At 36.8% G+C, this 25,650-nt stretch overlaps 1 protein-coding gene and 1 pseudogene across 12 annotated transcripts in view; one reads left to right on the plus strand and one right to left on the minus strand.

Annotated features, from left to right (window-relative positions):
- Positions 1–25,650, plus strand: part of AKAP13 (A-kinase anchoring protein 13) — a gene marked incomplete at its 5' end in the record, with an annotated part of 340,854 nt that overhangs the window by 80,114 nt on the left and 235,090 nt on the right. For all 11 annotated transcript variants that reach the window (XM_079127358.1, XM_079127357.1, XM_079127350.1 and 8 more), the window contains one exon: positions 4,090–4,133. In XM_079127358.1, coding sequence (XP_078983484.1) covers positions 4,090–4,133 — 44 coding nt within the window. The remainder of the gene's footprint in view (positions 1–4,089; positions 4,134–25,650) is intronic.
- On the minus strand, positions 2,535–4,077 carry LOC306654114 (ran guanine nucleotide release factor-like; annotated as a pseudogene). The gene has a single exon. The product of its transcript is annotated as a ran guanine nucleotide release factor-like (transcript).

Consider the following 25,650-nt stretch of genomic DNA (forward strand, 5'->3'; position numbering starts at 1 on the left):
CAGGAATAATTAGGCTCTTTCTGTAAATAAGGAGCTGGGTTTCAGACAAGTTAAGTGACTTGCTCAGAGTCACACCACAAATCTGGATTAATCTGATTCTTGTCTAGAGAATGTTTTGCAGCACCCTGTAATTTTCTTGTATTGAGGTGTGTTTTTTAGCTCACAGCATCTTTGAGACATATTAAACTGTTGAATTTGGACATATTCCTTCTTGAGTTTGTTAAGAGGTATTTTGTTAGTTTTTGACTAAGGGTTGGCATACTCTCAAAGGCTGACTGAATCCAGCATGTTGCCTCTTTTTGTAAATAAAGTTTTATTGGATTGCAGCTGTATTCATTTTCTTATATATTGTAACAAAGACAACCTCTAAAGCCTAAAATACTTAACCACCTCTCCTTTTACAGAGATTGCTGACTATTACCATGGACACCAATTTTAATTTAGGTGTAGCCTTCCTTTGTGACTTCTAAGATTTTGCTTTCATTTGCTCAGGCACGTTGTTTGGTGGAGGTGCTTTCTTTCTCCTTTTCTCTCCAAATCAGTTACACTGCCATATCACTTCATGCCTGAGTTTCTACGAGGTCCTGTGTGGTGATTGAGTTTCTGCATACTCCTTTGTGGACAGCATGGATTTCAAAAATTCTAAAACAGTGCTATTGTTTATCTTTGTAAGTGTTACATGCCCTACTTTGGTACATTCTGATGGTGGTGTCTTCACTGTACCCTATGAAGGAAAGACTGACAGTAGTTTATATCAAAGTGCAGGAAGAATTGTACCCACAACCTTTGCTTCTCTAAAGCACTGTAAGAAATTTATGTGTGGGTGTTAGGGGACAGCATCAATTTATAAATTGAGACAGTTGCATTAAAGTTGGATGAGTCTTGTTTTGTCATAAAGTGATTTTGTCACTTTTATATGACACTGAACTGTGAAATTTTGTTATCTTTCAACATTTTAAAGTAAAATATTTTGAAAGAATAAAAGCGATTATTATGCTTCTGTTTATTTCACATCCCTCACATTTATGATTCTTCAAAACTCTAGCTGATTTTACTGCTGAGTGATGAATTTAGTGATCTTACTAACACCACATCACAGTCTTTTTTATTTTATATATATATATGGTTTTTTTAGTTGTAGATGTTACACAATATTTTTATGTACGTATGTATGTATGTATGTATTTTTCTGTGGTGCTGAGGATCAAACCCAGTGCCTCACACATGCTAGGCAAGCGCTCTACCAACTTGCCACAACCTCAGCCCCCGCATCATATTGTGTTTTAATTTTGATATGTCTTCTTAGTCTTTCAAATGCTAGGCTTTATTGTCTGTATTTCTCATGTATTGGTTGTAACATGAAAATGACCCTTTTGGACTTGTGATTTTGCCCTATGTCATTCATTGGTTTCTAGGTAAGAAAGAAATTGTAGGGTTTTCTCATAACATTGTCTTGAAATCATTGAATGGACAGAGTACATTTCATTAGCTTTCTTATTGGGAAGGCTTGATCAGAACTCCGATGTGGAGAAAAAAATGTGTTGATAGCACAGTGTTTGAACTTAGGCTCTCTCATTTACTTTTTACCCCTGGTGCTAAATATGTTTAATTTTTGAAAGACTCTTTTTTGCCCCCACCAGTGAAATGAGAAAAATGATATATTTTTAGGGGAAAGAATATATCAAATATAAAGCCTAATGAAGGTTAGTTCTCTTTCCCTTTGTGTATCATCATTGAAGAAGCCTAAAAGCCATCTGAGTTTACCGATCTTTTTCTAGAGCCTTCTGGTCATTACTTTGATTACTTTTGACAGATATATTCTTTGGGGCAGCCTGTATTGCCAGAATACAATGACCTGGCTCTTTGACTGGTGTGGGAGGACAGACACTTTGTCATCCCTCTTTAATCCTTGTATCAGAGTAACTTGTTATGGGTTATGGCTTTGAAATACATTTGGATAAACACATAATTCAAACAGTTCAGCTGGCATCAGCCCTTCATTAGAGCCTCTGAGTTCTCTCATCTCTCACTTCTTATCTATATGTAGTGGGAAGCCCCTCAGATAGTTGATGTTGTGGTCCTTACACAGTACCCTAAGTTTTCCTTGGTAAATCATGAAGCATAAGAGGGCTGTTAAGTCACTAGTTTGTAACCATAGGTTTCTCTAATCCTTGTGGGTTAACAAAGTGTTAATTTTCATATCAGTTTCATTGATATTTTTTTCTGCCTGTGATGGCAGGAATACTTCCTAAGTTATTCAAGACACATTAGTTCTAAATTTATAGGTTCTTTGAATCCTGTATCTCAGGCAAGTCTGAACAGGACCAGGAAAGCTGATTAAAAGGCCAGAGAGCACAGTAAGTTAATTTTAAATTAAATGAATATATAATACATTGAGCAATTTCTCAAGCTTGCCAAAATTTTTTTTTTTTTTTTTGGTTATAAAGCAAGTTTATTTCTGCAGAGAAAGTGTGCCTTGTGTTTATGCACAGGGAAGAAAGAAGAAAAAACCCAGGTATTCAACCTCTTGCTCCCCCCCCCCCCCCAACTGGGTCTCTAAGTCTTCAGTAGCATCATGCAGTGCTTGAGCATTTTTACTGGGGACCAAAGATGCTGGGATCATGAAGTGTCAGACTGGTCACCAGCTGTTCAAAGTCACCCAGGCTCCATGGCAGAGGTGACAGATTTCCAGGTCCAAGAGATGACCTGTTGTGTGTGGGAGGGTGCTGATTGGAGGTGAGCAAGAGATCAGTCTGGTACTGGGGCAGTCTTAGCAAGGCCTGGTTCAGTGTGACATCCTTTGCTACCTGCTGGTTTTCCTTAGCTACCTGCTGCTTGCTATAGAGGACCCAGGCTTCTTGACAGTAGCCCCTCAGGGCCAGGTTCTCTAAACTGAGGGACTGCACAGGCTCCACTTGCACAGCCTTAGCCCCCTGCTCCCCGCGAACATCCTCAAAATGGTACCGCGCAGCCGCTTCCCCTGCACGTAGGCCTGGAGCTCCAGAAGTTCCACAATCAGGCTCTGGTCTGTCACTGGATGGCAGAAAACTTCTTGGTGGTGTGGGACCCGTCGGAGGTTACTTACATCAATGGGCCCCGGGGGGAGTGTGGAGGAGAAGGCGCCCCGAACAATGGGTAGTTTCTTGAGGACTCCATGGGCCTGGGACGAGGGCATGAGCTCTAGAGAGATTTAAAAGAAACTCGTATGGGGACACATGTCACCATCTCCCTGGCTTTTGCAGCTGCCACTGCCTCCTCCCGGCTTGCTTAGTTTCTTAGCTTGCCAATTTTTTTTTCATCAGTATTTGTTATTTGAGTCTGAACTATTCTTAATAATTTTCCACTAAAAAAGTTGGTTACTGCTACATTTCTTAAAGTTGGTTTTTAGTTTAGATTTCTTTAGGCATGCTGGAAGGAAAGAGTGCCCCAAAGATCTGCGTATATTCACATTTAGGGTGTTTATCATTCTGAAATTGTACATGCTATTTTTAATATTCAGGAATGTATTATACAATATTGGAAATCTTCTGTAAAGTCCTTCATAATATTTTTGTGAGAATTCATTTAATGATAGACGATTAAGGGATTCAGCTGTTAATTTTGAGGAAGTAACAGTTTTTAACTGTTAAAGGCAAGGTGCATCTTTTCTGAGAAGATGGCAGTGAGCAAGAGAGTTCTAGTGCTCTTTTGCCACTTCCTTTCTCTTTCCCACAAATTCTCTAGTGAGACTTGGGGAACATCTCGGGTAGAGCAGCATTTTGTGAGTTTGATGGATTATATAAAAACACAACTGAACATATAAGGACTTTGCTTTGGTAAATGTTTTAAATACCCAATCAATGATTTTCTGTGACAGTGAAGCCTTCGTCTTTGTTTTTTAATCAGAAAATCATTCTCCACACTTGAAAAATCTGGAATACAAGGAATTCTATAATTCTTGAACTTTCTTCCTTCCCAAACCTCTAAGGAAAGCTGGATATATAGTAACTTCAGATTTAGGATTGTACTCATAGAGCTGTGGGTGATTTTTATATTTTTGCTGACCAGTTTTAATTTGATTCTCATTTATTTATTCCATTTCTGTTTCAGTGTCCTGGGTCATGAAACTTAATCCACAACAAGCTCCATTATATGTGAGTAAATGTGATTATTTTTATTTTGTACTTATCTTTGTTGTTTAGTAATTATAATAAGCTCATAATCTCATGTGATAGATTAAATAATTTTTTTTGCGTTAGTAATTGTTTGATTTAGTAAATACTAAATTGACTAATACATGTATGGAACTGAGCTGAGAAAAAATAATACCTATAAGACCTGTGAAGTAATCTAGTCATGGTGATAAGATGTACCTATGAAACAAATTGCCCTGCAAATGGTACTATACTCTTTCTTTTACTGCAGTGCATTTCTGTAGAAGTGCACATTTTCCCACTGCATTGTCAGTTACCTTGTGTTGCAGCTAGGTGGCACCCTGTCACTGGCAAGAGTTGTTTACCATGGGACTCTGGGTGAAAGCTGACACATCATTCTCCTTGAAGTGAGGGAATTATAGGATGAAATGGTTAAATTAACAGATTGAGGCTAGACAAGGAGTGGAAGTGAATTGACTACACTGGGGTGCCGGAAGGGTGCTATTTGGGGAGGAGCCACCTAAAGCTACTGACAGTTGCACGAGGCCAGTGGGTGTTTGGTTGCTGTGTTCTGGAGAGGGTAAGAAAAGTTTGTTTGTGATAGGATTTGAGTCAGGCCTTGAAGAATCAGGATGACTTAGTTGGTTGAAATATCTCCTCCGTTTGTTTAGGACAAAAGGCAGATGGTAGGGGAATGGGAGACAAGGGTAGTGTTAGATGAGTGGTGGTTGGGTGAACTGTAGAAACTCTTGCCCAGATGAATTTCAATTGGGGAATCATGGGAGATAGTTATAAAGAGAGTGTTGAGGCTCAGTCCCGAATAAAGACAAAGGCGAGGGGTTTTGTTTCTTTGACTACCAAGTAGTCATTGATGGTGTATATTTTAAAGCTCATTTTAAAGTTCATTGTGTACTTAATTATTTTTATCCATGCTGTTTACAATAGTCATTTCTCTTTCCAACACAGGTCATTCATATAATTCTTTTGCATACTTGATTTTATGTTGATTTTAACATAAAAAGAAAAATATATGCTCTTAGGAAATATTTTATGTTCTTATTTTCTTTCCAGATTATTTGGGGATGATATATGTTCATCAGTTGGTTTGCTTGTGAAATGATAAATGCCTTAGATTTTTCTAAAGCAACTTTGTTGATTCACATATCATATAGTCTCCCTTTCAAAAGTACAATTCTTTTTTTATTATTTATTTTTTAATTTTTTACAGACTGCATTTTGATTCATTGTACACAAATGGGGTACATCATTTCATTTCTATGGTTGTACATGATGTAGATTCATACCATTCATGTAATCCTACATGTACATAGGGTAATGATTTCTGTCTCATTCTATGATTTTTCATACCCACACTCCCTCTCATTTCCTTCTACATAAAGTTCCTCCATTCTTCTGTCACTCCTGACCTGCCCCTGCCCCCCACCACCAGAATATATCATCATCCACTTATCAGGGAAAACATTCAGCCTTTGGTTTATTGGGATTGGCTTATTAGGCTTAGCATGATATTTATTCTCCAGCTCCATCCATTTACCTGCAAATGTTATGATGTTATTATTATTTATGGCTGAATAAAATTCCATTGTGTATATATACCACAGTTTCTTTATCCATTCCTTTGTTGAAAGGCATCTAGGTTGGTTCCACAGTCTAGCTATTGTGAATTGAGCTGGTATAAACATTGATGTGGCTGCGTTACTGTAGTATGCTAATTTGAAGTCCTTTGGGTATAAACCGAGGAGTGGGATAACTGGCTCAAAAGGTGGGTCCATTCCAAGTTTTCTGAGGATTCTCCATACCGCTTTCCAGAGTGGCTACACCAATTTGCAACTCTGCCAGCAATGTACAAGTGGGTCTTTCCCCCCACATCCACGTCAACATCTGTTATTGTTTGTGTTCTTGATAATAGCCATTCTAATTGGAGTAAAATGAAATCTTAGAGTTGTTTTAATTTGCATTTCTCTAATTACCAGAGGTGTTGAACACTTTTTCATGTATTTATTAATCTCCTGTGTGTCTTCTTCTGTAATGTGTCTGTCCAGTTCCTTGGCACATTTATTGATTGAATTCTTTGTATTTTTGGCATAAAGTTTTGTAAGTTCTTTATAAATTTTGGAGATAAGCGCTCTATCTGAAGTGCATGTGGAAAAGATTTTCTCCCACTCTGTAGGCTCTCTTTTCACATTCTTGGTTGTATCCTTTGCTGAGAAAAGACTTTTTAGTTTGATTTCATCTGATTTATTGATTCTTGCTTTAATTTCTTATTCTCTGTGAGTCTTGTTCAGAAGTCTAATCCTAAGCCAACACGATGCAGATTTGGGCCTACTTTGTCTTCTGTTTGGTACAGGGTCTCTGGTCTAATTCCTAAGCCCTTGATCCATTTTGAGTTGAGTTTTGTGCAGGGTGAGAGATATAGAGGTTTAATTTTTTTTTTTTTTTTTTAACTGCATATGGGTTTCCAGTTTTGCCAGCACCATTTGTTTAATAGGCTATCTTTTCTCCATTGTATGTTTTTGGCTCCTTTGTCTATTATGAGGTGACTGTATTTATGTGGATTTGTCTCTGTGCCTTCTATTCTGTACAATTGATCAACCTGTCTATTTTGGTATCACTACCATGCCGTTTTGTTACTATTGCTCTGTAGTATAGTTTAAGGTCTGGTTTTGTGATACCTCCTGCTTCACTCTTTCTGCTCAGGATTGTTTGGGCTATTCGAGGTTTCTTATTCTTCCAGATGAATTTCATAATTGCTTTCTCTATTTCTATGAGGAATGTCATTGGGATTTTAATTGGAATTTCATCGAATCTGTATAGTGCCTTTGGTAGAATGGCCATTTTGACAATGTTAATTCTGCCTATCCAAGAACATGGCTGATCTTTCATTCCTCTAAGGTTTTCTTCAGTTTCTGTCTGTAGTGTTCTGTAGTTTTCATTGTAGAGGTTTTTCACCTCTTTTGTTAGATTGATTCCCAAGTATTTTATTTTTTTGAGGCTATTGTGAATGGAATGGTTTTCCTGATTTCTCTTTCAGAGGATTCATCACTTATGAATAGAAATGCATTAGATTTATGCATATTGATTTTATACCCTGCTACTTTGCTGAATTCATTTATTAGTTCTAGAAGTTTTCTAGTGGAGTTTTTTGGATCCTCTAAATATAGAAGCATGTCATTGGCAAATAGTGACAACTTGAGTTCTTCTTTTCCTATTTGTATTCGTTTAATTTCTTTGGTCTGCCTAATTGCTCTGGCTAGTGTTTCAAGGACGATGTTGAATAGAAGTGGTGAAAGAGGGCATCCCTGCCTTGTCCCAGTTTTTAGAGGGAATGCTTTCAGTTTTTCTCTGTTTAGAATGATGTTGGCCATGGGCTTAGCATAGATAGCATTTACAGTGTTGAGGTATGTTCCTGCTATCCCTATTTTTTCTAGTGTTTTAAGCATGAAGTGGTGCTGTATTTTATCAAATGCTTTCTCAACATCTGTTAAAATAATCGTATGATACTTAAGTGTAAGTCTGTTGATGTGATGAATTACATTTATTGATTTCTGAATGTTGAACCAACCTTGCATCCCTGGAATGAACCCCAATTGATCATGGTGCACTGTCTTTTTAATATATTTTTGTATGCGATTTGCCCAGTATTTTGTTAAGGATTTTTGCATCTGTGTTCATCAGGGATATTGGTCTAGAGTTTTTTTTTTTCCCTTGATGAGTCTTTGTCTGGTTTTAGTATCAGAGTGATACTAACTAATGAGTTTGGAAGGGTTCCCTCCTTTTCTATTTCCTGGAATTCCTTGAGGAATATTGGTATTAGTTCTTCTTTAAAGGTCTTGTAGAATTCAGCTGAGAATCCATCTGGTCCTGGACTTTTCTTGGCTGGTAGGCTTTTGATGGATTCTTCTATTTTGGTGCTTGAATTGATTTGTTTAAATTATGTACATCTTCCTGATTCAGTTTGGGAGGTTCATAAGTCTCTAAAAATTCGTAAATGTCTTCGATATTTTCTATTTTGTTGGAGTATAGATTTTCAAAGTAGCTTCTAATTATGTTACGTATTTCAATGGTGTCTGTCGTGATCTTTCCTTTTTCATAAAAAATTCTAGTAATTTGAGTTTTCTCTCTCCTTCTCTTCGTTAGTATGGCTAAAGGCTTATCAATTTTGTTTACGTTTTCAAGGAACCAGCTTTTCGTTTTGTCAGTTTTTTGAATTGTTTCTCTTGTTTCAGTTTCATTGATTTCAGCTCTGATTTTAATTATTTCTTGTCTTCTGCCATTTTTGGTGTTGATCTGTTCTTCTTTTTGTAGGACTTTGAGATGTAATGTTAGGTCATTTAGTTGTTGACTTTTTGTTTTTTTAATGTCTGAGCTCAATGCAGTGAACTTTCCTCTTAGTATTGCTTTCAGAGTGTCCCAGAGATTTTGATACGTTGTGTCGTTCTCATTTACCTCTTAGAATTTTTTTTATTTCTTCCGTGATGTCTTCTGTTATCATTGCATCATTCAATAGCATATTATTTAGTCTCCAGGTATAGGAGTAGTTTTTGGTTGTTATTTTATTGTTGATTTCTAATTGCATTCCATTATGGTCTGATAGGATACAAGGTATTATCTCTTTTTTTTTTTTTGTATTTACAAATGACTTCTTTGTGGCATAGCATATGGTCTGTTTTGAAGAAGGATCCATGAGTTGCTGAGAAAAAAGTGTATTCACTCAATGATGGGTGAAATACTCTGTAAATGTCCATTAAGTCTGTATCATTGATTGTATTATTTGGTTCAATAATTTCTTTGTTCAGTTTTTGTTTGGAGGACCTATCCAGTGGTGAGAGCTGTGTGTTAAAGTCCTCCACTGTTACTGTGTTTTGGTCTATTTGATTCTTAAAATTGAGAATGGTTTGTTTGATGCACATAGATGCTCCAATGTTTGGGGCATAAATATTTATGATTGTTATGGCTTGCTGATTTATGGTTCCCTTAAGCAGTATGAAATGTCCTTCTTTGTTCCTTCTGACTAACTTAGGTTTGAAGTCCACTTTATCTGATATGAGGATGGAGACCCCTGCTTTTTTTTACTGAGTTCATGTGCATGGTATGTTTTTTCCCATCCTTTCACCTTTCGTCTGTGGACGTCTTTTTCTATGAGATGAATCTCTTGAAGGCAGCATATTGTTGGGTCTTTCTTTTTATTCCAGTCTGCCAGTCTATGTCTTTTGATTATTGAGTTTAGGCCATTAATATTCAGGGTTATTATTGATTGTTATTTGTATTCCTGGTCATTTTGGCTTATTTTTGGTTTTTAACTTGACTTGGTTTCTCCTTTGATTGACTTTTCCTTTAGGGTAGTTCCTCCCTTTGCTGACTTGTATTGTTTTTCACTTTCTCCTCATGAAATAGTTTGCTGGGAATGTTCTGTAGTGCAGGCTCTCTATTTGTAAATTCTTTTAACTTTTGTTTATCGTGGAAAGATTTCATTTCATCATCAAATCTGAAGGTTAGTTTTGCTGGGTATAGGATTCTTGGTTGGCATCCATGTTCCTTCACAGCTTGAAATATATTGCTCCAGGCCCTTCTTGCTTTTAGGGTCTGGGCTGAGAAGTCTTCTGATATCCGTATTGGTTTCCCGTTATAAGTAATCTGACGCTTTTCTCTCCCAGCCTTTAAAATCCTGTATTTATTTTGTATGTGAGGTATTTTCATTATAATGTGCCTCATTATGGCTCTGGTAATTTTGTGCACCTGGTGTTCTATAAGCCTCTTGTATTTGCTTTTTCATTTCGTTTTTCTGGTTTGGGAAATTTTCTGATATTATTTTGTTGAACAGGTTGTTCATTCCTTTCATTTGTATCTCTGTGCCTTCCTCAATCCCAATAATTCTTAAATTTGGTATTTTCATGATATCCGATAATTCTTAGAGGTTCCTTCCATTCATGATTTCTTAACATCTTCTCAGTTTGTTCAACTTTATTTTCAAGATTAAATATTTTCTCTTCAGTGTTGGAAATTCTGTCTTCCATGAGATCTGTTCTGTTGGTGATGCTTTCTATTGAGTTTTTAATTTGGTTTATTGTTTCTTTCATTTCAAATATCTCTGTGTGGATTTTTGTTTTTCAGATTATCTCTTTTTTGAAGTGTTCTTTTGCTTCCTGCATTTGCTCTTTTAACTGTTTTTTGGAGTGATCATTCATTGCCTGCATTTGCTCTCTTATCTCATTTTTTGCTTCATGGATCATTTTAATTGTGCAGATTCTAAACTCTTTTTCTGTCATTTCTACTGCCATTGGATTCTATCAAAATAGTATCTTCGTTTGTTAGGGACACTTTATTCCCCTGTTTTTTCGTATTGTGTCTGTGTATTCCCCTCTAGAAGTGAAGATCTGAGGTACTGAAGTTTCCCCCCTGCAGGCTTATTATGACCCTGCAGTTTTCCAGTACCTCTCCTTTGAAGGGGCGATCAACATTAGCAGTACCCAATGCAAAGAAAATGCAGCCCTGAACTAGATAGTCCCTATAAAGACTTTAACATTATTGTAATAAACAGGATGAGTTTCATTATTATTTATAGTATTTCTAGTGTTGAATGAAGAGGATGGGGAAGGGTGTAAAATGTAAGTGAATAAATAGAGGTACCCGTCAAAGGGCCTCCAGTGTCCGTTTGGTGTCTCAGGAAGGGAGCTGCCCTTCCAATGATGGTGGCTTTGCCCTCAGGAATAATTCAAAATGCCTACACCAACCTCCAAAGAAGTTAGGGAGCCCCAGCAAGGGCGGGCTCAGTGTCCGGTGTCCATCTGTGGTAGGGAGGGCGGGTGGGTGTGGCGCCCATGTCTGTCTGCCCTTTGGTTTTTATATATAGATCAAGTACCCTTTGTCTGAAATTGTTGGGACCAGAAGTGTTTCATGTTTTTAATTTTTTCTGATTTTGAAATATTTGCATATATATAATGAGATATCTTGGGGATAGGACCCAAGTCTAAACATGGAATTAATTTGTTTTATGTATATCTTAGACACACAGCCTCAAATTAATTTTTAATAATTTTGTGACATTTTCAGGTGTGGAGTTTTCCACTTGTGCTCAAAAAGTTTTATGTTTTGGGAAAGCATTTTGGATTTTAGGTTAAGGATGCTCAGTCTGCATTTCCATTTGTGCAGTGTGATCATTATCTAACTTTAGGACCTTTTTATCACCCCAATTGAAAGGTCATACTCATTGGCAGTCCACTTCCTACTCCTTCCAGCCCTTGGCAACCACTTGTTTACTTATTATTTTTATTTATATATTCTACAAATTTCCTGTATTTGGAATCCTGCTATATGTGGCCTTTAGTGACTGCCTTCTTTAACAGCATGTTTTTAAGGTTTATCTATTTTAGAGCTTGTATCGGTACCTTTTTACTTATGAATAGTCTGTTGTATGCCTGTACCACATTTTATTTATCCTTTCATCAGTTATTGGGCAATTGAGTTGTTTCCACTTTTTACTGTTATGAATAATATTGCTGTGAACAGCAGTTTTTGTGTAGGAATGTTTTTATTTTTCTTGGATGTACATTCTAAAATTACTTAGTCATATGATAACCCTGTTTACTATATTGAGATGTTGCCAAACTGTTTTCCATGGTGGCTGTAGCATTTTACATTCTTACCAACAATGCAGGAGGCTTTCAATTTCTATTGTTGCCAACATTTTTATTGTCTTTTTGATTATAGCCCTCTTAGTGGTTGAAGTGATATCTTATTATAGTTTTGATTTGCATTACCCAAATGGCTGATGATTTTGATCACTTTTTTCATGTGCTTGCTGGTCATTTATATATCTTTTACAGAAATGTCTGTTCAGATCCCTTGCCCATTTAAAAATTTGGTTGTCTTTTATTATTGAGTTGTAAGGATTCTTTGTGTAGTCTTGAGTTCAAGTTCCTTATCTGGTTTATGATTTGCAAAAAGTGCTGTTCTGTGGGTTGCCATTTCACTTTCTTGATGATGTTCTTTGAAGGACAAAATTTTCCTTTGATAATACCTAGTTTATTATTTATTTATTACTTGTACTTTTGGTATCCTAAGAATTCTTTGCTGAAATCAGGTTTACAGAGATTTACTCCTATGTTTTCATCTGGGAATTTTATAGTTCACATCTTAATTCCTAGAAACTGTGAATGTATTTATCTTATGCTGTGAAAGGGTCTTCTCATTGATTAAATTATGGATCTTAAGATGGGAGATTATCCTGGTGACCCATCATAATCATTGGGGTCCTTATAAGTGAAAGATGGTGTGAAGAGAGTCGGGGGTCAGTTTCAGAGATTTGAAGATACCACACTGCTGACTGAAGGTGGAGAGAGGGACCACAAGCCTAGGATTATAGCCCCTAGAAACTGGAAAAAGCAGATGAACACTTTCTTCCCTAGAAACTTCAGAAGGAACATAGCCCTGCCAATAAAGTTGTTTGTAGTCCAGTGAAATTCATTTTAGCCTTCTGACTTTCAGAATTGTATAATATATATGTGTGTTCTTTAAACCCACTGACTTGGTGATTTTTTTGTGGTGGTAACAGGAAACTAATACTATAGTAGTTTGGGAAAATTTATTTGTGGAAGTGTGAAAGATAATTGGGAAGAAGAGGGTAGAGGCAGAAAGATGAGTAAGAACCTTTCTGATCTTACCTTCTTGGAGTCTGAGAACTATATAGTTAATGAAGACTTTGGATACTATCTACTTCAGCCATTCCATCTTAAAGATGAGGAGATGAGGTCTGAATGTGTTGTGATAAAGGGGATAGCTCACTGGTGGTAAAATTGTGATTTGAGCCTGTGTCATAGAAGCCATTGTACACCCTGTTAAGTTTATACAAGTTTCAGTCTGCTGGGGAAGCAAGGCTCAGCTTTGAGGATTATTCTTTTTTTTTTTAAATTTATTTTTATATTATTATTTTTATTATTCTTAATAAAGTTAGTGCTTCATAAATAATTATGTGTTTAAATGAACTGGACAGACTTTACTGAAGAATAAACTTCAGATTTCAAATATACTTATTATTAGTAATTCTTAGTAGATTGTTATCCTTTTTTTTAAAAAGGAAAGTGACGGTATATTGCATTCTCAATTAACTGAGTCAAATCACAGTAATTTATGACATTTTGGTGAAGAAAAATAGTGGTCCTGGGTCAGTTTATTGAACTGTGGGTACAGTTCTCTGCACCTAAAAAAAAAATGAGTAAAGGAATGGCACGGTTATATTGAAGTTTTTCTTTTAGTTCACATTTGGGATCAGCTAGGGGTGAGCATTATCAGTATCAGAGGGAAAACTGCAACTAAATATGGAAAACACAGAATACTGAGAACTTCTGTCTGTAAGTTAAGAAAAATAGGCTGGATTCCAAATAAATGTTTTAGTGAGTCTTTAAATAAAGATGCATCCAGAATAAGTTGTGTTTGTTAAAAATGTAAGAAAGTTTCCACACTGTGCAGGTAGAAATTATATTGTTGAATGTTTAAATGAAACTCTTTTAATGAATTATTTTGGTGAAATGTTCAGAGTTCAATGGTTTATAACTTTTTTTTTTTTTTCGGGGGGTGGGGTGGGGACTGGGGATTGAACCCAGGGGCACTTTAACCACTGAGGTACATCCCCAGCTCTTTTAAAAAATATTATATTAGGGATAGGGTCTCACTGAGTTGCTAAGTGCCTCGATAAGTTGCTGAGACTGGCTTTGAACTCTGGATCCTCTAGCCTCAGCCTCCCAAGCCACTTGAGATTACAGTGTGCACCACGGAGCCTGGCTGACTTAGAACTTTTGACAACCAGGAGTGCAACGTGACTATGCTTTTTGTTCCTTGACTGTCAGTTCTTATTCCTTGAGGATAACCTTTGTGTTAGGCAACAGTTACTAGTTCAGGTTATTTCTAACAGCCTCCGCAGAAATATTGATTATTGCCAGATGCATTTATAAGAATTGCAGTTTAGATTCCATTGAGTGGTGATGATAAAAACTCTGAAAAGTTTAGTAATACCATTTTCTGTATGATGGTGTATATAGGTTAATGAGAGTTAAAAATGGAGAGATGGTGGCAGTTGCAATAAATTTTAAAATAGAACAAGGACCAAATGCTTTGTTAGAAATGTGGAATGAAAGAGAAGAAAGACTGAATGACAATTGATAGAGAGTTTTGGAGGTGAGTGACAACTGATGCCATTGTCAGGCACAGGGAGGCAGTGATGAACTTGTTCTTTAAACATATGATAGGACAGAATGTCCTCTTGATAGCAGGCAATTTGGGCTTGGAACTGTGGGGCAAGGAAGTTGGTTTAAAGTAGGGATAGTACCCATCATCTTGAAAAAATTGGCACTTTTTACTATGAGAATAAATAATCTCTTTAAGATAAAAGAGTAGATGGAATTAGAATAGTGGACAGTGAGAAAGAAAGCAAAGTTGAGTCAGGAGAGGAGGAATTACAGAAACCTTAGTTGCATTTGAACCTTTAATATTTTATTCCTAGAATCATTGAACTGATTTCAGTTCAGACAGAAATGAACACATCAGACTTAGATGTGATTTTTAGGCAGGAGCTGGGGAATTCATTCTGAACATTCAGGTATCCTCTTTGGATGCTGAAGATTTAGCCATGAACAAAACAAAAGATCCCTTCTCTTAATATACTTGCATTACAGTGTGGAGAGGCAGACAACTTACGCAGAAGAAAACTTATCAGGAAGAAAAACTGTATGAAAATAAGTAAAACCAGAGGATATGATGATGGTTACTGGGAGCTATTTTGTTTTAGGTGGATGGTGATGGAAGGCCTCTGAGGGGAGGGACATGTCTTATAAGGTGAAACCTGAGTGACTGGGAGGAGCCAGCCCTTTGAAGATGTTGGCATTGTTGTAGCTCAAGGGAATAAAGTGCAAAAGCTCTAAAGTGAATACTAAGGGCTTAGTGAGGGCAAAGTAGGGCTGGGCCTGTCTTCTCCAGAATGAAGTTGGAAACTTAGGAGATGAGGGAAAAGTTATATCTTATAGAATTTCACAGATAATTGACTGTCCCTTGGGTCCATCTTTCCTTACATTTGGTGTATGCTCTTAGAACTTTGGTGGCCCTAGGAACTTGGGGTTAAGTCAGACCTTTAGAAATACCGTTTATCCTAATGTGTATCTGCTGGTCCTGGGCTGCCTGGATTCTTGAGGAGAAATTGTTTTAGATCTTCTTAGTAATTTTTAAGATTCATGTTTTAGATATAAGTAGATATCCTTAAATTGAGAAATATCTTTGGATATACTCTCACTTATCTGAGTTTTATTTAAAAAAAAAAAAAAGACTTCATTTTTATATTTTTTGTTGACTAAAGTACTTTTTTGGGAGGAAAAACCCACCATATTTTTACAATTTGCTATTGGTCCATTTCACTATCTGGTTTTCTCTGAGTACTTTACTTAATAGTATGCAAACCTCATTTGCATCCTTATAATTTTTCAGGATGACAACTCTGTAATAATAAGAAGCTCATGTTTGAATAGTATCCAATAGTTTAAAAAGCTCATTTGCATACTATATGTCATTTGGGTTTCACAATAAAGTTGTAAAGGTAGAGGAATCTGTGTGGTCATTCCTGAGGAAACATAAGCTTAAGGTGGCTCAGATAATAAATGGCAAGGAGGAGACTTTTTCCAAAATTGTACCTCTCAAATCCATTTTCCAATCTGCCTTACTGTAAGTTCACAGCTGTTCCATAAAACATGAAAATCTTGATGAGTTTAAGACTTTTTCTTATAAGTAATGCAGATTTAATCTTCCATATCTTGTGTTTTTAAGATCTTAAAGCCTTTTATTTGAAATAAGTTTAAGCTTATACAGAAATGGTAAGAACCATAATAATTCCACCTCTAATCATCTCATTAACATTAGTCACCTTTGCTTATTATTATCTTTATTATGTATTTCTGTGTTTTTGAGTCATTTGAAAATTGTCCCCGTTATACCCCATTCCCTATAAATGTTTCAACTTTGTTTTCTAAGAACTTGGACCTCTTTTTGTAATCATAGTACAATTAACACAAACAGGAATTGTAACATTAATGTCATTCTCTTATGGAAGCCTGTCTCTGAATTTCTCTGTCCCAGTAGCATCCTTTATAAAACATCTTTTTCATCTTCTTCAATCCGGAATTTAATCCAAAATTATACATTGTGTTTATATCTCTAGTTCCTTAATCAATCTAGTTCCTCTCTTTAGGCTCTTGATCAGTAATAGTTCCTGTTTTTCAAGATGTATACACTTGTGAAAAATATAATCAGGTTGTTTTGTAGGAATTTGGGTTTGCATGATGTTTTTCTCTGATTTTGGCAGGAGTACTACATAAATTATGTCCTCCTTGGTGTATAACCTGAGGACACTTAACATATTCCTTTTTTTTTTTTTAGTATCCTTATATTATTCATTTATTTTTATGTGGTGGTGAGGATCAAACCTAGTGCCTCACAGGTGCTCGGCAAGTGCACTACCACTGACCTACCCCCCCAGCCCTGATACTTAACATATTCTTGTCTGATGATTGGAGATGTTGATTTTGGTCCCTTGGTTAAGGTGGTGTTGAGTACATTAATTTATCTGTTCGAAAAGAATTGGGCTTTTTAAGAAGATGGTGTGAGTGAGTGCTCACTTTGGCCCTCTAATGTTGTCTCTAGTTTGGAAGCACCTTTTACATATTATATTTTCCTAAAATGGGACACCCTTATTCTCTATAAGGTATGTCTTTGAATATAGGTAAAAGGACTAATGTCAGCAGAGAGCTCATTATGAATAATATATTGCTTGAGATTTGAGCAGAACATTGTCTCTACCTTTGTAGTTATACATGGTTTGTAAACAAATGTAATTCCCAACTGAGCTATCATAACTGTATTTAATATGGGTGTAGTGGCACTCAGTAAGCATTCATATAATAAGTGAATGAAAAATAGAGTAGATAAAACTAATAACATTTTAGTGAAATTCACTTCTTTTGGAGTAATTCCCTTTCAGGTTTCTCACTTGTTTCTCAGCTTTCATTAATTAATTTACCCTGTGTAGGCCCTGAGTTTCAGTCAGTGATGTCACTTTTGTGATTGAGGATGTTGCTAACAAAAAGGATATGAATGTTGATAACCATACTTTCATTGTGCATGTATAACTTTTCTTATAATCAGAAGGAAATCCTACAGTGTCCCTGTAAAGTATAGCTAAATATGTGTTGTTAACTCAACTTTCTGTCACTGTGACAAAATACCTGAGACAGTCAACTTAAAAATAGCAAAGATTTATTCATGGTTGCTTTGGGTCTGTGCAAGCCAGATCATCATGGCAGGGAGGATATATCCCAAGAACACTGTTCTCCAGGGAAACAGCCAGGAAACAAAGAGAGGAAGGGGCCAGCGTCCCAATATCCCCTTCAAAGGCATGTCCCCAGTGACCTACCTTATTTTTACTAGGCCCCACCTGCTAAAGTTTCTGCTGCTTTCCATTAGTGCCACAGACTGGGAACTAAACCTTCAGTACATGACCTTTGATGGATAAGATCCAGACCATAACAGTGTTTTTCATAGAATTGTATTTCAGGGATGAAATTGTGCCTGTATCTCAAGGGCTGAATCATTATTATCTTTAGTTCTTATGGGACTTAGGATCTGAACCACTGTTTGCAGCAAACCATGTGAAGAGATGAGGAGTGCTGCCTGATAAAAGAAAAATTGAGGTACATGAAGGAAAGGTTGGTATTTAGAAAACAAACAAAATAGGCCCTACCACCACTCCCACACACAGAGCACTTCCGGACCTAGTAACCACACTAGCAACAGTAAATAAATGCTCCCCCAGACTAACAGCTGAAAAGGAAGTAAGATTTTAAACTTCCAGAGATGGAGGAAAGGGCCTTTGATGTCTCTTATGTCAGGCTAAAGGTAGAAGGAGATAGTAGTTCTCAAGAATTAGAGGAAATTTGGGTGAATCCATAGTTTCTACGCTGGTGAGTCACTTCTGTCCTAGCACCATTTTGCACCTAAGTCAATGTCCTACAGTCTGCTCTACATGTGGGAGTGGACTTTGTGAGAGAGGTCAGCTTGGGTGAAAAATTTGATGAGTCATAAGCATCACTGTATTTTGAGATGGAAGATTGGGGAAAGTGGGCAACAAGGAGATTGAAGGATTGGTTCCATAGGGGCTATGATTATAAGGTTAGGTAGCAGAATTTGCAGATAGTTGGTTGGTCCAGTATACAGGAGGTAGGCCAAGACAGCTAATGAGTTGGTTTGAAATTAGGACTCAGACTATATGCACAGAGAAGTTATAGTGTAAGTTATGGAATAAATGACGTAAGAGAAAAAAATGCAGCATGATGAAGGGAATAATGTTTGAAAAGAGAGCATTGAACTCCTTTTGGACTGGACAGGTAAGGATTAGAATGTCTTTGTATTCTGCAGAAACATAGAGTGGTTTATAATTATTTGAAATTACTCTTTAAGTGAGAGAAATAGAATAAAATGTGTATTGTAACTTTTGACTTAGGGAAGTCAGTAATAGTTATCTCAATAAAATATGTGGTTGGATATTTCATCTTTATACTTAGAGATTCCTCAAGAGAATGGTGAATTGTTAGCCCTGCACCAGTAAGAGTCAGGTCACGGCCCTGGAACAGTAAGGCATTTCTCTTGTAAAAAAGTGCAGCTCCTGTAGTTCTTTGATGCTTTTTCTGTATTGGAATAATATTCTTTACTGGTTTCCAAAGTGTTGCAGTGGCCTGTGGATACCTTGTGGTTAATGTCACGTGCAGCTCTAACTCTAGAGGAGATTGTTGGACTGACCAACAATCTAACCTGATGGTTTATATTGGATGTTGATTATCTACTAACCAAGATGACCATAAGAACACATTGTAAGAGGGAACATTTGGGGTGCATTTTTCAGATTCTTCAATTATAAACTTGCTTTTTTATGTCTCTAAATAAATTTTTTGTCAACATGAACATATCTCTACATCTCCCTCAGGAAAACCAAAGGCATATTCCCCCTGCAAAGTCAATACTTTAAAAAGTACTTTAAAATTGCTTAATTTGATAAGATACTTAGAAGCAATATATAAATTTTGTTCCAAGATTTGCTCCAATGTAATATATGGGCTAATAATCATTACCTGCCATATGTTTGGGATAAAGCCCATGTTTATTAGATTTTCAAGAGGAAGAGCCATTTCAATTATAAAACAAATTTCCAGAACACCAACAGATCTGGCTTATTATCTTTCCTTCCTCTCCTCTTTTTTTCTCTTAGTACCAAATGGGTTTGCATATAACAGTTTTTGGAATGAGGGGAAAACATCCCAACAATAAAGGAACATCATAAGAAAAAAAATTCTGGCACTAGATACCTTTCATTATTTAAAACGCAGAACAAAACCATTTCTAATGATTTTAGCTGTTGCTGTTAGAACAGGGACCATTCTTTATGGTGTTATTGTTCTCTGTTTTCCAAGGAAATAAAAGAGTATAATGATACTGGTAATGGTTGAGAACCTATTTTTGGCAGTGTACGATAGCCCGTACTTTAATACACATTGCTTGTTTTAATCTTAATAAAAAACATAGCAGTTGGTTAATATTTCCACTTTACATTCAGAGAAATGAGGATTGATAGGAGGCCACTAGCAACTGCAGTGGGGGTGGGGTACAGATGTTGTGAATGGCTAAAAATTCCATTTAAGAAGGGAAATCAGAAGGGCATATCTCTTGCACCTGCATTTAGATCTTGAAAAACACTTAGAATTTTTCTCTCTACCATACTGGATTCTTGTCCACTCTGGACTTAATGTTTCCAGCCTCAGGAAAGCCTTAGACTGTGTGGTGGATTAATGTGGTCTGCTAATGCTAATTAAAACAGACCTCAAAGCCCAAACAATATTGGAAGAGAAACGTGCCAGTGCAGATACTCTGCTCAGAGAGAGGAGATTGTAAAACTTTAATCAGTTTAAACAATAATTGTTCCTGAATAAATACAGTTTGCATAGGTCAGTGTTTTAAAAGAGCTGTAGAACTTAGGTTGCCCGAACTTAATGTTCTCAGTTGCCTCATTGTAGAGAAGAGGACCAGTTTAGTAATGGCACAGTTTTTTCATTCTTTTTGGGAAATGTGTTTCTGTAACTGTAGTTGAAATAATCCGTGGTTCTCATTTGGCTGTTTGTTTATATTTTGCTCCTACAAAGCACATTATCAGCCTTCTGATCTCTAAGTGGATTACCTACCTTGGCTTAACAGTACTTTTCTCATGGGTCTACCCCAATATTTTGTGGACTGGTAGCCCTGTCCAGTCAAATCTGAGACCTGTATTTAAATAAATTCTCACTGTTCCAGCAGAAATAAGGAAGTCAGGTGTTCCTCAATCTAGCATTTGATGATTTTACAGAGCAAGAATTGCAGAAGGAATTTTGTTGGACATCTTAATCAGTTTCCAGAAACTTGGTTTCAAGTTAATGTGCTTTACATTTGTAGGTAGTGTTTTCTTTTCTTTTTGGTATAGGGGGATTGAACCCAGGGAATTTTAACCACCACGCCACATCTCCAGCCCCTTTTTATATTTTTATTTTGAGAAGGTCTCGCTAGGTTACTTAGGGCCTCACCACACGGTGCTGAGACTGGCTTTGAACTAGTGATCCTTCTGTCTCAGCCTCTTGAACTGCAGGGATTATAAGGTGTGTACCACCATGCCTGGCTCTAAGTAGTATTTTCTTACTTTTCCTTGACAGTTTTAGAACAGACAAAAGTATGTAGGTCAAAGACTTTTCAGAGCTTGTTTACAGGATGATTTTTATAATAATTTGGTGTTTTCTAAGTTTTCCAATGGAGGAAAAAGAAAAGTTGCTGTCTAGTGAAGATTGAAATGTAATGTTTTGTACCTTTAGTTCATTCAGAATAAGTCTTTATGAAGTACCAATTAGGTGAATTGAAGAAAATTTAAAAAATTAAAAAGATACTAAGGAAAAAGATTATTGGGGAGGCAGGGACTCAGATAAGTGGTTAATGACAGTGCCAGCAATACCTGTTCAGGTGCTAGATAAACTGTGCAGGCAGTGAAGCTCGTAGAAGGCAGAGGAACAAGATATTGGCAGAATTTATGGGGAAGCCTTCAGGAAGAATGGTGCTTGGCCAGCCTAGGCAGATAGGCTGTGGAGAGATGAAAGAGCATATCCAGAAGAGGAAATAGAGTCTTTTGAGTTAGATGTAGACATAGTGGTATCAGGGGTGCTGAGGGACTGGGATGGACAGCTTATACTGGAGAATACCTGGTGGTGAGTTTACGTAGAGCTCCTGTGTTCAGTATGGTGGTCGCTACATATGGCTGTTTAATTAAAATGAAGTAAAATTAAAAAATTAGTCCCTTCATTGCGGAGGGCTCAGTTGCCACATGTGGCTCTATTGTGTGCGTCTTGAGGGTAGGGACTTTGTTATGGTTTAGATGTGAGGTGCCCCTGCCACCAAATCTCTGTGTGAGGTTTAAACTAATCAGTACATTAATCCCCTGGTAGGAATTAATTTGGTGGCAACTGTAGCAAGTAGGGTGTAGCTGAAGTAGGTGAATCTCTGGGGGCATGCCTTTGGGTTTGTATTTTGCCCACGTTGAGCAGAGCTCTGCCTCTGCTTCCTGGTGTAATGTCCTGAGTTGCTTTCCTCTACCGTACCCTTCTGTCATTATGTTCTGCCTTAACTTTCGAGTCCAGAGCAGTAGAGCCAGCTGTCTATGGACTGAGACCTCTGCAATCATGAGTCCCAAAATAAACTTTTTCTCCTTTAAAATCATTCTTGTCAGATCTTTTGGTCACAGCATCAAAAAAGAAATTGACAAATCAGATTGTATTTGAATTATTTTTATTGCTCTTATTTTTATTTAAGTGTGTATCACAGTACCCTGCACATAATAGGCCCTTAAATGTTTTAAGCGTTCCCAAGTAGAACTAAATTTCATCTTCAGTAAGTGCTTTGCTCATGTGTGGATGCTTATTAATGTCTAATTAGCCAAAGATGAGGTCTTTCCTTTTTTATGGTTAAGGTTTATGACCCCAAAGGGAAGACTTGTTTGGCTCATCACTCCAGAAATGAAACCACACAGGAGGACATTGTGACCTGAAACCAGTGACAGAGTGCCACTTTGCTTTGACATCTGGGATGAGGACTTTAGGACACTCTCTCCTAGTGAAATCCTCAGACTGACACTACATAGAAAAATTGAATTTTAGTCAAAATAGTCTTTTTTTTTTTTTATTGTAAACAAATGGGATACATGTTGTTTCTCTGTTTGTACATGGCGTAAAGGCATACCATTTGTGTAATCATAAATTTACATAGAGCAATGTTGTTTGATTCATTCTGTTATTTTTTCTCTTCCCCCCACCCCTCCCACCCCTCTTTTCCCTCTATACAGTGCTTCCTTCCTCCATACTTGCCCCCCTCCCTAACCCTAAGTCTAACCCTAACACGAACCCTTCCCTCCCCCCCATTATGTGTCATCATCCACTTATTAGCGATATCATTTGTCCTTTGGCTTTTTGAGATTGGCTTATCTCACTTAGCATGATATTCTCCAATTTCATCCATTTGCCTGCAAATGCCATAATTTTATCATTCTTTATGGCTGAGTAATATTCCATTGTATATATATATATACCACAGTTTCTTTATCCACTCATCAATTGAAGGGCATCTAGGTTGATTCCACAGTCTGGCTATTGTGAATTGAGCAGCTATGAACATTGATGTGGCTGTATCTCTATAGTATGCTGATTTTAAGTCCTTTGGGTATAGGCCAAGGAGTGGGATAGCTGGGTCAAATGGTGGTTCCATTCCAAGTTTTCTAAGGAATCTCCACACTGCTTTCCAGAGTGGCTGCACTAATTTGCAGCCCCACCAGCAATGTATGAGTGTACCTTTCTCCCCACATCCTCGCCAACACCTGTTGTTGCTCGTATTCTTGATAATCGCCATTCTAATTGGGGTGAGATGGAATCTTAGGGTGGTTTTGATTTGCATTTCTCTTATTACTAGAGATGTTGAACATTTTTCCATATGTTTGTTGATTGCTTGTAGATCTTCTTCTGTGAAGTGTCTATTCATTTCCTTAGCCCATTTGTCGACTGGATTATTTGACTTCTTGGAATAGAGTTTTTTGAGTTCTTTATAGATTCTGGAGATTAGTGCTCTATCTGAAGTATGTTTGGCAAAGATATTCTCCCACTCTGTAGGCTCTTTCTTCGCATTGCTGATAGTTTCCTTTGCTGAGAGAAAGCTTTTTAGTTTGAATCTATCCCAGTTATTGATTCTTGCTTTTATTTCTTGTGCTATGGGAGTCCTGTTAAGGAAGTCTGGTCCTAAGCTGACATGTTGAAGATCTGGACCTACTTTTTCTTCTATAAGATGCAGGGTCTCTGGTCTGATTCCGAGGTCCTCAATCCATTTTGAGTTTAGTTTCGTGCATGGTGAGAGATATGGGTTTAGTTTCATTCTGTTGCATATGGATTTCCAATTCTCCCAGCACCATTTGTTGAAGAGGCTATCTTTTCTCCATTGCATATTTTTGGCCCCTTTGTCTAGTATGAGAAAATTGTATTTATTTGGGTTTGTGTCCGTGTCCTCTATTCTGTACCATTGATCTACCTTTCTATTTTGGTACCAATACCATGCCGTTTTTGTTACTATTGCTTTGTAGTAGAGTTGAAGATCTGGTATTGCGATACCCCCTGTTTCACTCTTCCTGCTAAGGATTGCTTTAGCTATTCTGGGTTTCTTATTCTTCCAGATGAATTTCATAATTGCTTGCTCTATTTCTGTAAGGTACGTCATTGGGATTTTAATTGGAATTGCATTGAATTTGTATAGCACTTTAGGTAGTATGGCCATTTTGACAATATTAAGTCAAAATAGTCTTATACTTCTGTATTGTGTATGGATTATTTACTTTGAATTCCCTGTGTGTGCTTCTTACTATACTAATCTTGTTTTAATGGTCTGATAAATCTATAAATTAGGAATTGTTTTCTTATTTTACTCAAGGGGGAAGTTGTGATGGAAAGACTTACATTTTAATGTTCTAATATCCTTATTATAAGGTTGAAGATTTTCTTTGCCCTCTTTGAAATATGCTATACCACCTAAGATGAAACTGTTAGCAATTCATGAAGTTAGCCCACTGAACTTGCACTTTGGAAGTCCATGATTAGCTCTGCTCACACAGAATGTTGAGAATGTATTTATATCAGCAGAGGCATAGAAATTATTTTTTTCCTGAAAGGTACGCAAATTTATTTATTAATTAATGGCCTTGTAATGCACATTTTTGGTACTTTTTCTCATTTGTATGCATTTCTGCTTCAGAGATTCTGGTTGTTTCTTTTGTATCCTTTTGTGTGGGAGCATAACTTAGGGTACCTACCTGTTAGTATAAAAAGCTTCCACTTATACTCAGAATTTTGTTTGTTAACTCTTTTAAACCAAGACAGAACTGTTGGCTTTTGTGCATCCTTGGAACCCTTCACAAAACTCTGGAACAGCTGACCCCATGTGATGTACAGAGCATCTGGCAGCTAGAGTGGCATTCTCAGCTGTCTCTCTTGTTTTGTCCACAGAAGGAAATGTGAGTTTTATCTTACCGCTCAGGCGATGGTACATTCCTTTTTTAATTCATGAGATCCAACAGTCTGGTTGTGGGTTTGTTTCCTACCATTCCTGTCATTATCTTGAATTTGTTAAACACTAGAACCAATCTCAACCTACTGTTATGAACACAGAATCCTTAGTCACTTCTGGCATTCATAAATTCTACTTCTAGTAAAGCTTATTAGGTTTTGCTGACACTGCCTAGTTTGTTCTATCTTGTGTGTTTAAGGGATCCCAGGCAGTGTAATATTAAGAAACTACTACTGTAGGTATTTCTTATAGCAAGTGTCTTTCCTCCACAAACCCTCATTTTCTAGATCTCTGTGAAATATAATTTTTTCTTGCCACATCTATGGGTATAATTATGTGTTGTCCCTATCTTACTAAGCCTCAGAATTAAAAGTGGTTCCTTTCCTTGACTATAGTACAAGGATGGGTATTTTGAGAAATGGTGTGCTGAGATTTCAGCCCCAGTTCTTAGGTTGAGTATTGATTATGGTGTGGTATTGATTTTTCAGTTGCCATAACGTGTGCACATGCACTTGTATATAGTAGGCAGAAATATATTTTATATTATAGTGAAAATCACAACTGCCTCCATGTATTTAGTACCAATAATACTTATCCATTATGCCTATGTCCTACTTCCATTTTCTCATTTAATCATACTCACAACCTCATGACATAACTTTTTTCCTGTATTTTTAAGATGAACAGTTTCAGAGAACTTCTGTCATCTGCTGTGGTCATGTAGACTAGTAAGTGACAGAACTAGAATTTAAACCAGAAGCCAAGGTTCCTAATGATGTCAATGCATTTAGAGCTACTATGT

Source organism: Sciurus vulgaris (genome assembly GCF_902686455.1).
Source record: "Sciurus vulgaris genome assembly, chromosome: 2".
NCBI classification, from domain to species: Eukaryota; Metazoa; Chordata; class Mammalia; order Rodentia; family Sciuridae; genus Sciurus; species Sciurus vulgaris.